Genomic DNA, 15,639 nt, shown 5'->3' with positions numbered 1-15,639 from the left:
AAAAAAAACTTATTACATTATAGGATAAAATTCTAGAATTTTAAGAGAGAAATATATTTTTTTAGATATAAACCTAAAACCTAAAATTGTAAGGATAAAAGGCAAAAGCACCTCAACAAAATTTTCTGCTCAGTCTTTTTTCTGCATATTATTCTGCATTCCCATCATTATGGAGCCCAAAATATCCCCGCCAGCTGCCCCGCCGCTGCCAGCTCCCGGCGGCCGGGAAAAGTTGAGATTTTTGCGCACAACATCCACCGACGGCGGCTGCTTTTTGTTGCTGCTAATGCTATTTGTACTACTACTGCTATTCGCGGATTTCTTGGCGGCTGGGCTGGCCGTTGGAGTGCTGGAATGCTTGGAGGAGCCGCCGCCATGCTTGTGGGAGGGATGTTTCCCTGGGAAAAGTTTGGACATGTGTTCACGCTCCACCCCGCTGGGGTTTATCCGTTCCACTCCGCTAGGGTTCACTACTGCTGGCCTATAATAACAATGACATTTATATCTTAAGGGATAAAAAAATGGCCGATAAATTAATGTACATCTCCGATGATGATACACAAAATAAACCCTATTGTAGATTAAAATTGGTGGTTGAAACACTCAACTTAATTGGCCAACCAATCGAAATTCACTAAAGTCCCAAAGTTTTTAAGCCAACGAATAAAAATACTGTATTATAAAACTTTGGGGACTTGTGTAATGTGTGTTTGTGTTTTGAAAACAGCAAGTGTGATAATTTAATATATTTACTACACCTAGTTATGATTTTAATAGTCGTAGAAAATTGTCAGTAGTACAAAAAAATGTTTTTTCAGTATGGCTAAGGACCGGTTCTAATCCAGCAGAAATGAACGTTATTTGTAGCCATACTTGATTATCATATGCTTTACCTTGAATTTTCAACTTCACAGATAATATCAACACTCGGCCTTCTACTGCTTCCAGCAGAGGAACCTGGACAAAGAATAAATAAGGTTAGTGATTTTAGGACGATTAGGCATTTAGTAGTAAAATAGCCTAAAGCCATTCCAAGTTCCTATAAGTAAGAACTCTTTTAGGATCTGAGATTTCAAAAATCTAATAGGACAAGCTAAGAACAGTAACAAACTATACATTGATATATTATGTTTCTTTATGTGTGTTTGTTCATCCGTCTCATTTGCTGAGCTTCTAGTTAATAGTATTGCCAAAATAGTTATTTATCCCATAGTTATAAACAAGTTTTCGCGGATAGTAAAGGAAAAAATTTTAAGGCCCGGGCTTACAAAAGATTTTCATTTCATTATTTATGAAAAATTGTCTTTAATACGATACAGTTTTCATTATTGTTCACAAAACCAGTTTTAATCCAGTGGATATTATTCGGTCCCAAAGCCATACCAGCAGAAAACTTTACCTGAATCTCCATTAGTTTTAGCCTCCGTATCGCCTGGAGGCCTGCTGCGTCCAGGTTCCATGCTGGCCTCCCGGCTGGTGTTTCTGCTCGCGTCGCGGCTCACGTCCCGACTTCCATCGCCAGCTTTTCTCTCAGATTCCTTAATTTATACAACTTTAGTATAGTCAAGAAGAGAAAGAAAGGGGACATTGGGCTGTTCATAACACAAGTCCCCAAAGTTTTCTTATTAGTTGGCTAACAAACTTTGGAGACTTTTATTGAATTTTGATTGGTAGGTCCATCAAGTTGAGTGTCCAAACGTTTCAACCAATAATTATAATCTACATAGGAGGTAATTTTGAGTATCATCATTGGGGATGTACAATGTACATTGATTCAGGGCAATAGTCTTATCCCTTTATATCCCTGTAACTTTAGTTTCGCTTTTATGGGTGTTGTCATCCTTGTTTTACTAATAACAAAAAATAAATTAAAAACCTGAGTTTTAGCTCCAACTGCGAGCATGTTCTTAATACTCTCCACAGAGTTGTCCGTTACTAAACTCTTGCTCTAAAAATAACGGAGTATTATAGAAAACTTTCCGCGAATATTAAGCTTTCAGTATGGCCGAGAACCGGTTCTAATCCAACGGATATTAATCGGTTTCGAAGCCATACTAGAAAAGCCATTTAAATCCAAACTCTTGTTCTGAAATAACGGAGTTTTATAGACAATTTTCCGCAGATATTAAACTTTCAGAATGGCTGAGAACCGGTTCTACTCCAGCGGATATTAATAGGTTTTGAAGCCATACTAGAAAAACCATTGATATCTAATAAGAAATTCATGTTTAGCTTAAAAACCGATAGACAAAACAATGTTGTATATACTAGATGCGCATATAGGTCATAGGAATATTTAACGAAACTTTTAGCTTTGTATCTTAAATAGAAGCATAGAAATTCACGTTTCCCTAGACATACATACAGACGTACGGACAAGTTAATTTTAGAGTACCTTTTCACCAAGTTACCGAAGATTTGAGAAAAAACAAAATAAGTTCTTCAAAACAAATTTTTTTAATGCACATACTGTATAATGGCCATTTAAGAGATATTACTTAAGAAACGTAAAATATTACCTTTCCATCTGACAGTTTGTAGGATAAATTATTCTTTTCATCTTTCCTCCTCTCCCCTCCACCACCTCCTTCTTTCTTCCTATCTCCTTCTCCCCTCCTTTTCTCGCTATCTCCTGCTCCTCCTCCACGTCTCTCCTTATCCTCACTCCTTCTCTCTCCTCCCTCTTTCTTGCTGCTGCTGTCTCCTTCGCGTTTTCTATCTCTATGCTTTTCTTTGTCCTTGTCGCGATACTTGTCTCGGCTTCGATCTCGCTTCTCGCGATCCTAAGAATATTATTTTAGAAATGTCCCAAACATTAAAAAAAATCCGCGAATGTTTTTTTTTGTTATCAGCGAGAAGATTAAAGTCCTCAGAAGTCAATCTAAAAATTGACCTAGGAACGCAAAATCGATTTTATTCATCATAATTATAATTACTTAATATTTCTGTTAGGTTAGGTTAAGAAAAATAACCATTTCAAGATGCATTGGGCCATTTGGCGCAAATAGAGAGAGAGAACATTGGAATGTCGTGGAAATAAAACTGGTTACCCCAAAGTTTTATTACCACTCATCTTATTCGTTGTTGGCTCAAAACTTTGGGTACAGTTTTGGTTTTGAACAAAGTGTCCAATCTTTTCAACAAACAATGTTCTAATATGAAGTATTTTTTAATCACGCATTTAATAGCCTCTTTTTTTTTACTAGGTAGGTATCGTTTTTACATTCATCCATCACATAAGATGTGTCGTGTCAAATTGACAAAGAATGACCTAACCAACAACCCTTGTCCTAGGTATAGAGTATTTCTATCTACTCTATCTTTAGGTACAGTTTTGGTTTAAACTAGCATAGTGTCTAAACTTTTCAACCAATATAAATAAGGAGTAATTAAAAATTACCTTATCTTTATGCTTTTTCTTCTCTTTCTTCTCCTTATGCTTTCCACTCCCGCCCTCCTTCCTCTCTCTCTCCCTCTCCCTGTTCCTCTCTGCATCTTTGTCTCGCTGCTTAATATCTCCACCACCGCCCAGAGACAGTTTGTTGTTGTCCGTGTTGTGTAGAGCAGCTCCGCTACTGCTGGTTGTCAAGGCCTCTTTCATAGGTTTTGTTGTTGTTGTTGTCAAGTCGGAGCTGGACTTAGATTCGGATTTTGTACTGGTGTGCTTCGCCGCCTTTGGTTTTCCTAAATAATATTTATGCTTAGGACAATTCAAGTGGCCAAACCATTAGTTAAATCTAAATATAAAAAAAACAGGATATTTTATGTTTATCTTTGGGAATATATAGTAATTTATCATTTATTGTCTTATCCATAAATATCCCTGGTCTCCCCCCCCCCCCCACCTCAATATACAATAAAATTTCAGGGATCTAAATGGATAAGACAATGGCCAATAAATTAATATATATATATATCCAATGATGATAAACAATTAGATTACAATTAGTGGTTAAAACTTTTGGACACTCAAGTTAATGAATCCACCAATCAAAATTCAACTAAAGTCCCAAAAATTGTTAAGCCAACGAATAAGAAAACGTTACTTTAAGACTTTGGGGACTAGTGTAATAAACAGCCCAATGTCCCCTCCCTCCCTCCCTGATTAAAAGTTACCTTCAGGTCTAAACATTTTCCCGGCTGGAACATACTCCGGGTCCTCAGATTCAGACTCGGAACTGCTGCTCAGGCTGGCGGCAACCTTTCTCTTTCTGTTGGCGGCTGGCGGTCCACCGCCGGCTGCCGCCGCCACATTATTCTCCTTCTCACTGCCGCTTGACAAGGGGTCGGACACAACGGCGGAACTAGAGGTTTTAGTCTCTCCATTAACCTAGATTAAAATAAATGGTTGAAACTTTTAAACACTACTGATCAAAATTCACTGAAGTCCCCAAAATTATTAAGCCAACGAATAAGAAAACGTTATTTTAAAACTTTGGGGACTAGTGTAATAAACTTTCATGCCAAATTCCATAGCAGATAGAGATACTTTAGTACAAAAATCAAACAAAGCGACGACTTTGATGGACGTTGTCGTTCAAAACGTTTATCCACAGAAAAATACATATCAAAGTTAAGCTACTTCAGCAGTTAAAACCCAATAGGCCTCAAAGTTGCACTTGATAGAAGGATATTAAGAACGGTTAACAATATCTTAAGCTTCACACAAAAAGACAAACAGACTTTCTGATACTTTTATATAAAGAAACTTACCTCTATCTCATGTGAAAGTAAGGTAGATTGAGTATAATGCTAAAAACACACAGACACATCCTGTTACTTTTATATAAAGAAACTTACCTCTATCTCATGTGTAGGTAAGGTAGGTGTAATTGAGGTAGGTTGAGTGTAATACTGCTTTAACCGAACATGCCATGCTGAAAAATTAAGAATAGTAATTAGTCAAAATACAACAAAACGATATACAAATAACAAATTTGTTTTAATCAGCCCGGGGTTGTGATTCACATCATTTAACAAGGAGATTTTCGCTTTAGTTTTTTAAAAAAAATACATTTATTTTTATGTAGAATAATTTTGCTTTGCCAATACCAAGGCTTGAACCTCCTTCTAACGTGTTATAAGAATGTAAGTTTACATCATGTTATACAGGATTTTTTTATTTCTTAATTTGACCCACTTATCATTGACAGAAATTAATGATTAATATATTTTTCTAAATTAGCTTGGAGAAAAAAAATTCACGGTTTTCAATAAAATATAAAACTGGTTTTCTAAAGTAATCTATATGTAATGGATATGTAATTAAGAATACTGTCAATGGTAAGTGGGAATCGAGAAGTTCCATAAAGTTTTTTTTAAGGGGACTGGATTTGCCGGTTTAATTCTCTTAGTGATTATTGGGCTATGTTTTCACGTCAGGCTTTAAGTTATTTGGAATAAAAGTTTACTTTTTAATTATATTTCACATATTTTCTTGCAAGAGGCGTCATATTATCCATTTTCATATCCTAAAAGATTTCTAATAGATAAAAAAAATTCGTAGAACTATTCCTTTAACAAACCGCAACAAGGACAAGCAACTAACCTATGCTAGTGGTAGCAGTGACAGTTCTGAACTGGTGAATAATGTTTCTTGGCAGGAAGTAGACATCATTGTCGGCTAGGGGCACCCTGGCGTACCTCACGCCCTCCCGGCGTAATTGGTTCAGCTTGCCCTCGTCGATCCACACAGGACACTAAAACAAGTTGAATGTGTTAACCATGGAGGGAGGGGACATTAGACTGTAAATTACACTGGTTTCCATAGTTTAAAATCATATTATCTTATTCATTGGCTTAAATATTTTAGGTATTTTTATTAAATTTTCATTAGATAATTCTGAAGTAATAGTGTTTAAACTTTTCAACCAACGTAAATAAATCTTCCACTAGGTATTTTATCTTATTGCTACTAGGAAGCATCATATCATTTCTAGAGTTTTTTTTACAGTAGGCTTCAAAACCGATTAGTATCCACTGGAATACAACCAGTTCTCAGCCATACTAAAAAATCATTTACAGCAATATATTAGATACAATTTTCCACGAAAATTAAAATAAAATCATAATATTATCATCAGTTTTTGTATCCTAGGCCTTCGGCCCCTCGGGGTTAACAAAACTGGTATTAGTGTTTCTTTTTTATAACCGCGGAAAGCTGTCTATGAAACGATGCAATAAATACCTGGGACATTGGGGGCTCGTGCAGGTCCAACTGTAACTTTTCTGTTAGATGTAGAAAATCCGAAGCACTGAATATGACGGTATCCTTGGTAGTACGGTTGAAGTCCACATTATCACCACAATGGATGCCCTACAAACACAATTCTAATTAGGTACCCAAAGTTTTACTGAAACACTGAATATGACGGTGTCCTTGGTAGTACGGTTGAAGTCCACGTTATCGCTACAATGTATGCCCTGCAATATTAAGTATCTTAAAGTCGGGGAAAAACTTAATAATATTTACATAAACTCCTGTATTTTCTTTATCGGCCAGGTTAAGACATTACCTTTAATACTCCGAGAGCTCCTGTGGTCATTCTATCAGGTCCAAATCCTACATGATCCGCATACCCTTTTACTGTATTACAATTTACTGTTCTATCTATTGAATAAATTACCTTTAACACTCCGACAGCTCCTGTGGTCATTCTATCAGGTCCAAATCCCACGTGATCTGCATGGGCCGGAGTTCGGTCCTCAAATATTACCTCTCGTTCTACTGTAGATCTGTAATATTAATACTTTTGTAATGTAGGATTCTTCACCAAAGGTTGCAATAACATGAATACAATTCAAAATGAAAATGTATAAAAACTAAGACAACATTATGAAAATAAAAATCTCTGAAACGGAAGGACAAATGAACATTAACCCTTTTGTAGGAGAATAAACAAAATTGTATCTAATTACATGATTAAATACAAGATAATGTTTAAGGACATACTTACATTTATGGGCCTTGAGTTAAAAGATACACCATGCTTATAATTTTGTACCTTGTTATTATATTAAAAAAAAGTAGTATCTTTAAAATGATTAGGTATACGACAATTCTAACATGCCTTAATTAACGAAAAGAGCTATCCGTTAAGAAACGGACAGACGTATTGACCCTAATTGTAGAAAAAGCTTCGTCTTTAATTATAGTAGGTACATTCCATCTTTGATTTTTAAAAGTATCACCGAATGTTAAAATCCCAACTTACCTAGGTAGGTATCGCAAAGACTTGAGCTCATTGATGTGATTGTTGCGTCGTCTTTTCAGGGGAGACTTGCCCAGTTCTCCTATAATCATTCAGGGGGGTAAAGGGATATGTCAATGGAGGAAATAAATGAGGTGTCGGGTTCGAGTCTGGACCACACTGTGTCATATTACAGACGTTAAAAATAGTTGTTATTGCTCCTATGTCTAATACGTTACTGAACTATTAAGAGTATGGAGAATCATGCTTAAGCCCGTAAACAGGCGCAATTCAATGCCATTTACAATTAGGATTTTTAAACAAAGGTCATGAAATAAAAAGGTTGGTTATCTGATGGATGTTAGAAATAAAATAAAATAAGTACAAAATTATTAATATAAATGAGAAATGTAGCGTCATAGAAGTTTAATTCTTAATAAAGTCATAAATAAGTAACAAAATATATACAGTAGTTCCCAGAGATATCAAGGGATAAGACAAAGGCCGGAAAATTTATGTACAACCCAAATGATGATACACAAAACTTAACTACCCTTTCAGAAAATAAAATTAGTGGTTAATACGTTTGAACACTAAACTTAATTTACCAAAGTCTCCAAAGTTGTTAATGTTATGCCAACGAATAGGAAATAGTTATTATAAAAATTTGAGGTCCAGTCCACAAATCCTTTTTTAATCCATTCAAATATCCATTTATTCCTGCCTGTAGGTATGCTTTGTTCTCCAGGACGAATCCACAGAATAGGACCATCGTTAGATTTATTGCGCGGAGCGTCCTTGAGAATCGACCGGTCACCCCAAGGCATTGTCTGAAATATATAACAGAATTAGTTTAAATAGAAAAGAAAACACTTTATTCATTTTATATTTAATTCACTTGGTCCGTCGGTCTTTAAGTCAAGCTTCAAGACAATTTTTTTTTACAAAAGTTCCGTAATTTTTAAAAAGGATATAATGTGTTTTCTCTTTCTGGAAGTTCAACTCCATTTCCCCAATCCCACAAGTGCCCCTAGAGGTCTCTAATGGCGTAGGCGCTAGTTTTAAATACATTACTTTACCCTGGGATCAACCCCAATGATGATATACAATATTATTAAACGTTTCAACACTCAACTTAATGAAAAGACTATCAAAATTCAATTAAAGTCCCCAAAGTTGAGTTGAGCCAAAGTGGAGTTAAGCCAACGAATAAGAAAACGTTATTATAAACTTTGGGGACTAGTGTAATATACAACCCATTGAAAGAATAGGTATCTCCTCAAGAATGCTCTAATATAGTAAGAAATTAAAATATTGAGAATTTTAGTGGTCGAAAGGTTTGGACACTCAACTTAAACAACAACCAATAAAAATTAAACTAAAGTCCCCAAAGTTGATGAGCCAACGAAGAAGAAAACGTTATTATAAAACTCTGGGGACTAGTGTAATAAACAGCCCATTGTCCCCTCCCTCCCTTAACAGTGAAAGAATAGGTATCTCCTCTAGCATGCTCTAACATAGTGAGAAATTAAATATTGAAAATTTTAGTGGTCGAAACGTTTAGACACTTACCAGTGAAAGAATAGGTATCTCCTCCAGCATGTCCAGAATATCGGGGAAGTATCCGCCACTTTCCTCGGCGGCTGTCCCAACAAGGCTGATATTGTCCAGGTACCCGAATCTAAACAAATAGCTGTTGGGTACCAAAAAGAATAGAATCAATAAACTTAAAAGGATAATTAAAACACGGGTGAAATAAAACAGTCAAAAAAATTTAAATAAGATTTTAAGAAATAAAAGTTAAAGGGGGGGAAATGTGGTGACTCGTGCCACTACATACAATTTTATTTTGGGTGCTACTCCCTTAGTTTTAGAAATAATTGGGTAAAACCTTTTGGACTGGGTCACTAATTACCCAAAGTTTTGGTATCTTTAAAAAAAAAACGGCGGCGGGTCCACCGCTCCCGCTGTTCACCGCCATTTTCCGCCGCCGCCAAAAAATTATTTTTATTGCATTTCTCGCCGAATTAGGCAATTTGAGACCATGTTATTTTTTTCAAAAAAAAAAAACACGAGTTTCAAATCTTTGCCTTTAAAAAATTAAGTATGACAACATTAGCATGTAGCAAAGAACAAAATAATGGATAGACTTTTAGACATACAGACTATGCGAGTTATAGAGCAAATGTTCTCAGTCACATCAAAACAAAAAATCAGATTGCCTACATAGAGTTACAGACGGACAGACAGTCAAAGTAAATTATGGAGTAGCTTAACTAATAATAAAAAAATAATAAATTGAAAATTTACCTAAAAGTGCCGTTTTTGTACTGTTCACTGACTTTCTCCCTGTAGGTGGAGATGGTGGTTGTCTCCAGCTCTCTGGCGTGACCGATAATACTGTGCTTCACTGCCAGGTTGCTGTGCTGGTCAGACAGGTACTCCAAGAAGTCAGGCAGCCCTTAAAATTAAATTAAAGTAAGAGAATGTCTAACTGTATTACGAAGGATATCGCAAACCGCTGAAACGAAATGTTCTCATTTACAATGTAGATTCTCTTAGGTACAGCGATAGCTAGGTTAAGAAATATTTTGAGGAGGGTACCAACCTCTGAATAGGAATTGCTCGGAAAAAAAATTGAACCTCCCAAAAACAATTTCTTACAGGGGTGTATATTTTTGAAATTGCTCAGGCTAAGGGGGGTAAAAAAAAACTAAAAAATATGTGGTTGGGGGGAAAAAAGTGTGAAAATTAAGAGGACTGAAAGCATTTTTTTTCTATTTTTCTCCCCTCTTTGGTGAAAAAAACTAAAAAATAGGTGGAAAGGGGCATGATATGAATAAAATAAAGAGTTCTGATAATATTTTTCCATTTTATCCCCTTCCTTGCAGGAAAAAACTAGGATTAGAAAAAATTTAAAAAATTGCAGCAGGGGAAAAAAAATTAACCTTATGCAGAATATACACCCCTGATTTCTTACAAAATAAAAATAAAATTGAAGAGTCGACTTCCTTCCCTTTCGTTTATTCTACCACCCTTATTTACAGTTTACTGCAAAATAAATAAGGAGGAGAGTGCTAAATGGCACTATGTGTGACAAGACAAATAAATTCATTTTAGAGCGGTTATTTGAATGGAGAGGATACCTAGCTTTTAATAACATTGGAGACTCGCGTTGTCCCATTAAAGAAAATTAAAAAGTATTTATTTGTTAAGATTACTTAGTGCTTTCACTTAGTGCCTCATGAACACTGATATCCGCCCCTCCCCCCCCTAATTTTAAAATAATTTGAAATATATACAGGGGTGTATATTCTACATGGGATCCCCGGCTCAGGGGGGGGGGGGGAAATAAAAAAATAAGTGGTTGGAGGGGAAAAAAATGTAAAAAAATAAGAAAACTGAAAACGTTTTTCCATTCTTGGTGAAAAAAACTTGTTACTTAACAAATAGACACACATCCTTATACTTTTATATGGCTTTAATGAAATAAAAGCAAAATATTTTATATTATTTTATCAAATTCAATAATGAACAAAAATTGATATATTAATTTTAAGGTAGGAGCCGGAGCTGGAGCCGCATCAAAATTAAACGGCTCCGAAACGCTGCTTAAGGCTAAAAAAAGAAATTTTCCATTACCTTTAGCTGCCTCATGAATGATAGCACAACAGTAGATGGCCCATCCCTCGTCATCTTCTCTGAATCCCTCAGTTACAAACTCTTCAGCAAAATCTTTGTTCTCCACCTAAACAAGGAAAGAATATGATATCTATATCAATATCGTTAACCAAATATGTAAGAAATATAAAATCAAATGTCATAATAAGATAAAAATTCTAACCAAGTATTAAGAATGTTTTATATCTGAAGCTTAGTAACATGGAAATAGCTGAGCTGAATTAGTTGAAATTTTCAGGGAAGCTTTTAAATATCATTTTAACTCTCAGGTACATAAAAATAGAAGAATCATACAATTTTTATGCAAGTACTCTTAATAAAACGAGGTATCTCCTAAGCTACACATAAATAAAATAAAAATTGAATTACAAATTTTGGATCATGGAAAGAAAACGAAGTAGCGGGTTTTGTCGTATTTTACAGTAGCTTGCATAGGTTATTATAGGTTATGGGTTAGGTAAATGTTAATGATTGGTCCGCAGTGTTAGGAAGTATTAATAGGTCCGGCAGGTTCCAAAAGTAGGAGCAAAGCTACTGTGAATATACGACGAAACCCGCTACTTTAATTTCTTTCCATGAACCAAAATATTTTTTATTACATATAAAACTGTTATTTCAAATGTGAATTGTTATAATTTACCTCTGAAAGTTGATCTAAATCATGTTGCCACGAATGTAATACAAGTCCACCTCCATTTGCATACCTTAACATTAAAAGTTTAAAAATAAGAAAGTCAACTATTATCTATAGTACCTAGTTATTAACGTATCCAACAAATTAGGCTTGAGTATCAACTGAACCAAAATGTAATTTCAAGATATTTCAAATAATAATGAAAGTTTCCGAGTCATTAGATAGGAAAACCATAAAAATCCACGGTCAAATGCGAATCAGACAGAATTTTTTTTAAAGATGCTAAAAGAAAACATTGTAAATACCCCAAAATACAAAAAGTTCCTTGTTGAGCATTAATGACTTCCAAACTCCCTCATATTTTGAAATAATTGAAAATAAAGGATTTAGGTATAGGAAACAAGGATGACAACATCCATAAAAGCGAAGCTCTGAAACGGTAGGACAATCGGACATTAACACTTGTATAATGTCAGAACTGCATAATCAGAATGTAAATGTAAAAGAGTCAAAGCAAAATTGTAAGTAAATTTGATGAAAAACTGCTTGATACAGAATAATGTTTATGGACAACCTTACATTTTTAGGACTTGATTATAGAGTTGCTTCGCTTATAATATTGTACTTTATTGTCCCAGGAATCAGTATACCAAAAATCAAACCAATCGGATAATTAGGTCACATGCAAATTTGTTGTTAAAAATGTAAAAAATCAACATGTTTAAAATGGACGTACGGACATTCTGGTAATGATTATAGAGTTGCTACGCTTTCTAACTCGTACCTAACTACTACAGGAATCACCATGCAAAGTTTGAAATCGATAGGACAATTCTAACATGCCTAAATTAACGAAAAAAGCTATCCATTACGGACGGACGGACGTACGGACGGACCGACCCTAATTATCGAAAAGCTTTGCTTTTAAAAATTAAGATTAGGGGGGGGGGGGGGATTATCAGTTCTTAACAGGAACTTTACGTGAAAAAATCGGTTAATTCTATCTCAAATACAATTTACAAATGATTTGTTCATATTGTGCAAAAATCTGAATAACCCCCCCCCCCCCCCAAAAAAAAAACAATATATCCTTACCTCTCCACATACATAAGATGGCCATATTTGTAGTTTGAATTCTCCACATTAGTCAACGGATTTGCGCCCATCATTCCAAACATTCGGTGTCGAACCGGGGCGATTCCGCCCACCAGCGAACTCGGCGGTAGCGAAGGTTTTGTAGAACATGATTCTGATAAAGGCTTCGGCAGTTCGTCGCATTGTACACCGGTATTTACAACTTTCTTATTACTACTACTATGATGGTGTTTTGACGCGCTACTGCTGCTGCTATGATGCTTGTCGTGTCGATGTGAATGTTTACTACTGCTCTTACGGTCCGAATCGTAGTGATGACTGCTGCGACTGCTACTACTATGGTGCTCACTGCTACTCTTTACTTTAGAGGATGTCGACTTTGATGTCAAAGATTCTTGTTTACCACTACTACTATGTGTTGTTGTTGTGTTAGGCTTTATTACATTCAGGTCACTGTGTTTGGAGTCACAAGTTGAAGAAGAAATATTGGGTGCAAGTCTATTTAAGTCTTTGGATATATTACCACCTGGGGGTGCAGTGAGAGGTGGTGGTATAGTTACCATACTGTCATTATTTTCACGTTTGATATTTGTTTCAGAAGCTTTGCTGATGAGATCCTTAACATCATGTACTTTAGCAGGTTTAACATTGTCTAAGTCATCCTCTTGCTTTACAATTGTCGATATTAAGCGAGGTTGACCGCCGCCTGTTGTTATTGATTGTTGTAAGGTTTGTAGCTTTGGTTCTGGTTTATTCACTGGTATTATATTCATCTTTACAAGGTTTGCTTTCATTGCCGCTTCTTCCTCCTGAAAAAAAGACATATCAGGGATCTTAAGGGATCAGACAATGGACAAACTGATGGGCATACTACATGATGATGGTAAGACAAAATTACCCATTATGTAAATTAAAATTATTGGTCGAAAAGTTTTGACACTACTTGTTATGAATTAGCCAATCAAAATTAAGTACCTACCCAAACTTTTTGAGCCAATGAATAATGAAACAGCCCCCCCCCCCCCCCTCCCTACAGTAATTTGAATCGCTGGACCGATTTGGATCTCCTTTACAATGTGCTTAAAATAGGCACTAACAACTACTATAACTTAACCCCCCCCCCCTCTTCCATAAAATGACCATAGAGGCCTTAATACTTTAAACAATTAAAAATATTATTTTAAGAAAACTTCAGCTCACCTTAACAGTAACGGCTTCATCTTGCAGCCTGGAGCCGCCACCGCCGCTGCTCAACTTCTCCTCTAGCTGTGCCTCTATCAACCGCCCATATAAGTTATCCAGGGACGAATCGTTGATGGTTGCCGAGGTGTTGAGGGCTTCTCCCCCCCGCGGGCTGAGCGAGCTCCCCCCTGGGGTTGTTCCACTGCTGTCGTCCCGCACCATTTCATCTTCAACCTCCATCTAGAAATAATAAAAAATTGTAACATAGTTTCTTTACACCTTTATTATAAAAAAAAAACGGCTTAATTTCAATCTTAAGACCTAATCTCAAAAAAATACTCCTAAATCTATTAAGCTGCATACAAAGGACGTGCATAAAGGGTTAAATAAAAGGCTGATATAACTAGTGATGGGAATCCGGATCCGGAATCCGAATCCGGAATCCGCCCAATTTTCGGCCAATTTTGGAATCCGAATCCGGATCCGGAATCCGTTTTTTATAGCGGATTCCGGATTCTAAATTGGTAGGCTAAATTTAATTTAAATAGGTTAGAAAATACCAAGCACATTTTTAGGACATACGTAGCACTTAAATTTTTAAATTTACTAATGTGATGTAAATGTTTTAGTTATGCTGGAAGTCAACACTTTAAACAAATCAAGGCTTCAACCAAGTAACATAGTGATAAATTAACGAAAAAAGCTATCCCTCTGTGACGGACGGCCTTTTAAAATACTGCTAGAATCCGGAATCCGAATCCGGAATCCGCCAAAAATAAGAATCCGGAATCCGCAAGAATCCGTCACTTTTTTTGACGGATTCCTTTAGAATCCGGAATCCGAATCCGGCCCAAAAATTCGACGGATTCCCATCCCTAGATATAACCAAAGTATCTTAAAATCAGTCAAATCTAATAACGCCTGTCCTGAAGTAATAAAGTTTCTTAATAAGTCAAGATGACGCTAATTTCAGAACTGATTATTTTCACTTTGTCGTCGATTGTTTATAAGTTATTTTAGGACTTTAAAATTTCAAAAATAAGATTTGACGGTAATAATAAGCAATGTTTTTCAGTTAAAATTCTTTTTTTTTTGTCTTTCTAGAACAATGACTCAGCTGAAAGTAAATCATGCTTTTATATCTATAACCAATACAAAATACATAATTAATTTCTAATGTTTTAGGTTTTTTTTATACGTGGTTTAGGCTAGACTTGAACCTAAAACCTGCATCGCACTTAATGTGCAGTTGGAGGTGCTACCTAAAATTTTTTGACACTAATGGTTTGAAATAAACCAATAAAAACTAAGTACCCAAAGTTTTTTAAAAGTCACCTTGTTAATTGCTGAAATATCTTCTTCCATTTCTCCAGCTGAGGATAATTCCTTTAATAAAAACAATAACAATTATTTAATGCCATGTTAAGTTCTATATAGTAGATGCTCCCCTATTATCTAGAGGGTGGAAAGGATAAAAATAGCCTGAAACCAACCAAAATTGAAAAGAAAGCCTAAATTCATTCTTTAACTTTTTAAATAGACAACTCAAAAAAACCTAGATCCAACTATCAAAAATTTAAGAACTTTCATGCACGTATAATATGTAAACACTCAAGGATATAATAAGCACCTAGAGGCCTCCCACTAAAAGTTATAAACCTTCCAAGAAATTATAAAAAGCTAAAGAAACATTGCAATATTGTAAGGAGACCCATATCGGTTCAGCGGTTAGCAAGATTCTCGGTACAATCAAATACACAGAGAGGCACTGTTAATTTTATACAAGAATGTAAAATACTTACCATTTTCTAATAAACAATTCGTTACATATTATATTCTACATGATTTCTGAAAAAA

General features: G+C 35.5%; 1 protein-coding gene across 8 annotated transcripts in view; it reads right to left on the bottom strand.

Annotated features, from left to right (window-relative positions):
- LOC145305862 (uncharacterized) overlaps positions 1–15,639 on the bottom strand; it is a 17,562-nt gene extending 1,923 nt beyond the window's left edge. For 3 of the 8 annotated variants that reach the window (XR_013874753.1, XM_080147692.1, XM_080147691.1), the window contains exons 1-21: positions 15,585–15,639; positions 15,118–15,168; positions 13,801–14,022; positions 12,601–13,409; positions 11,512–11,575; positions 10,833–10,938; positions 9,501–9,651; positions 8,763–8,871; positions 7,915–8,020; positions 7,215–7,293; positions 6,627–6,735; positions 6,188–6,316; positions 5,549–5,699; positions 4,801–4,877; positions 4,117–4,330; positions 3,401–3,684; positions 2,520–2,783; positions 1,877–1,948; positions 1,400–1,538; positions 894–957; positions 81–481 (exon numbers count right to left, since the gene is read on the bottom strand). Coding sequence is in view for 6 of the 8 variants with exons in the window: in XM_080147692.1 (XP_080003818.1) it covers positions 130–481; positions 894–957; positions 1,400–1,538; positions 1,877–1,948; positions 2,520–2,783; positions 3,401–3,684; positions 4,117–4,330; positions 4,801–4,877; positions 5,549–5,699; positions 6,188–6,316; positions 6,627–6,735; positions 7,215–7,293; positions 7,915–8,020; positions 8,763–8,871; positions 9,501–9,651; positions 10,833–10,938; positions 11,512–11,575; positions 12,601–13,409; positions 13,801–14,022; positions 15,118–15,168; positions 15,585–15,587 (3,555 nt within the window). In the remaining 2 variants the exon portion in view is untranslated. Of the gene's footprint in view, positions 1–47; positions 482–893; positions 958–1,399; positions 1,539–1,876; positions 1,949–2,519; positions 2,784–3,400; positions 3,685–4,116; positions 4,331–4,800; positions 4,878–5,548; positions 5,700–6,187; positions 6,317–6,626; positions 6,736–7,214; positions 7,294–7,914; positions 8,021–8,762; positions 8,872–9,500; positions 9,652–10,832; positions 10,939–11,511; positions 11,576–12,600; positions 13,410–13,800; positions 14,023–15,117; positions 15,169–15,584 lie in introns of those variants that run through there. The other 5 variants (XM_080147695.1, XM_080147694.1, XM_080147693.1 and 2 more) reach the window with 3 other exon arrangements.

Source organism: Acartia tonsa, chromosome 14 (assembly GCF_053477335.1).
Source record: "Acartia tonsa isolate MP-2025a chromosome 14, ASM5347733v1, whole genome shotgun sequence".
Taxonomy (NCBI): domain Eukaryota; kingdom Metazoa; phylum Arthropoda; class Copepoda; order Calanoida; family Acartiidae; genus Acartia; species Acartia tonsa.
Note: the sequence above shows the minus strand (reverse complement) of the source record. Positions and strands in the feature narration are given on the sequence as shown.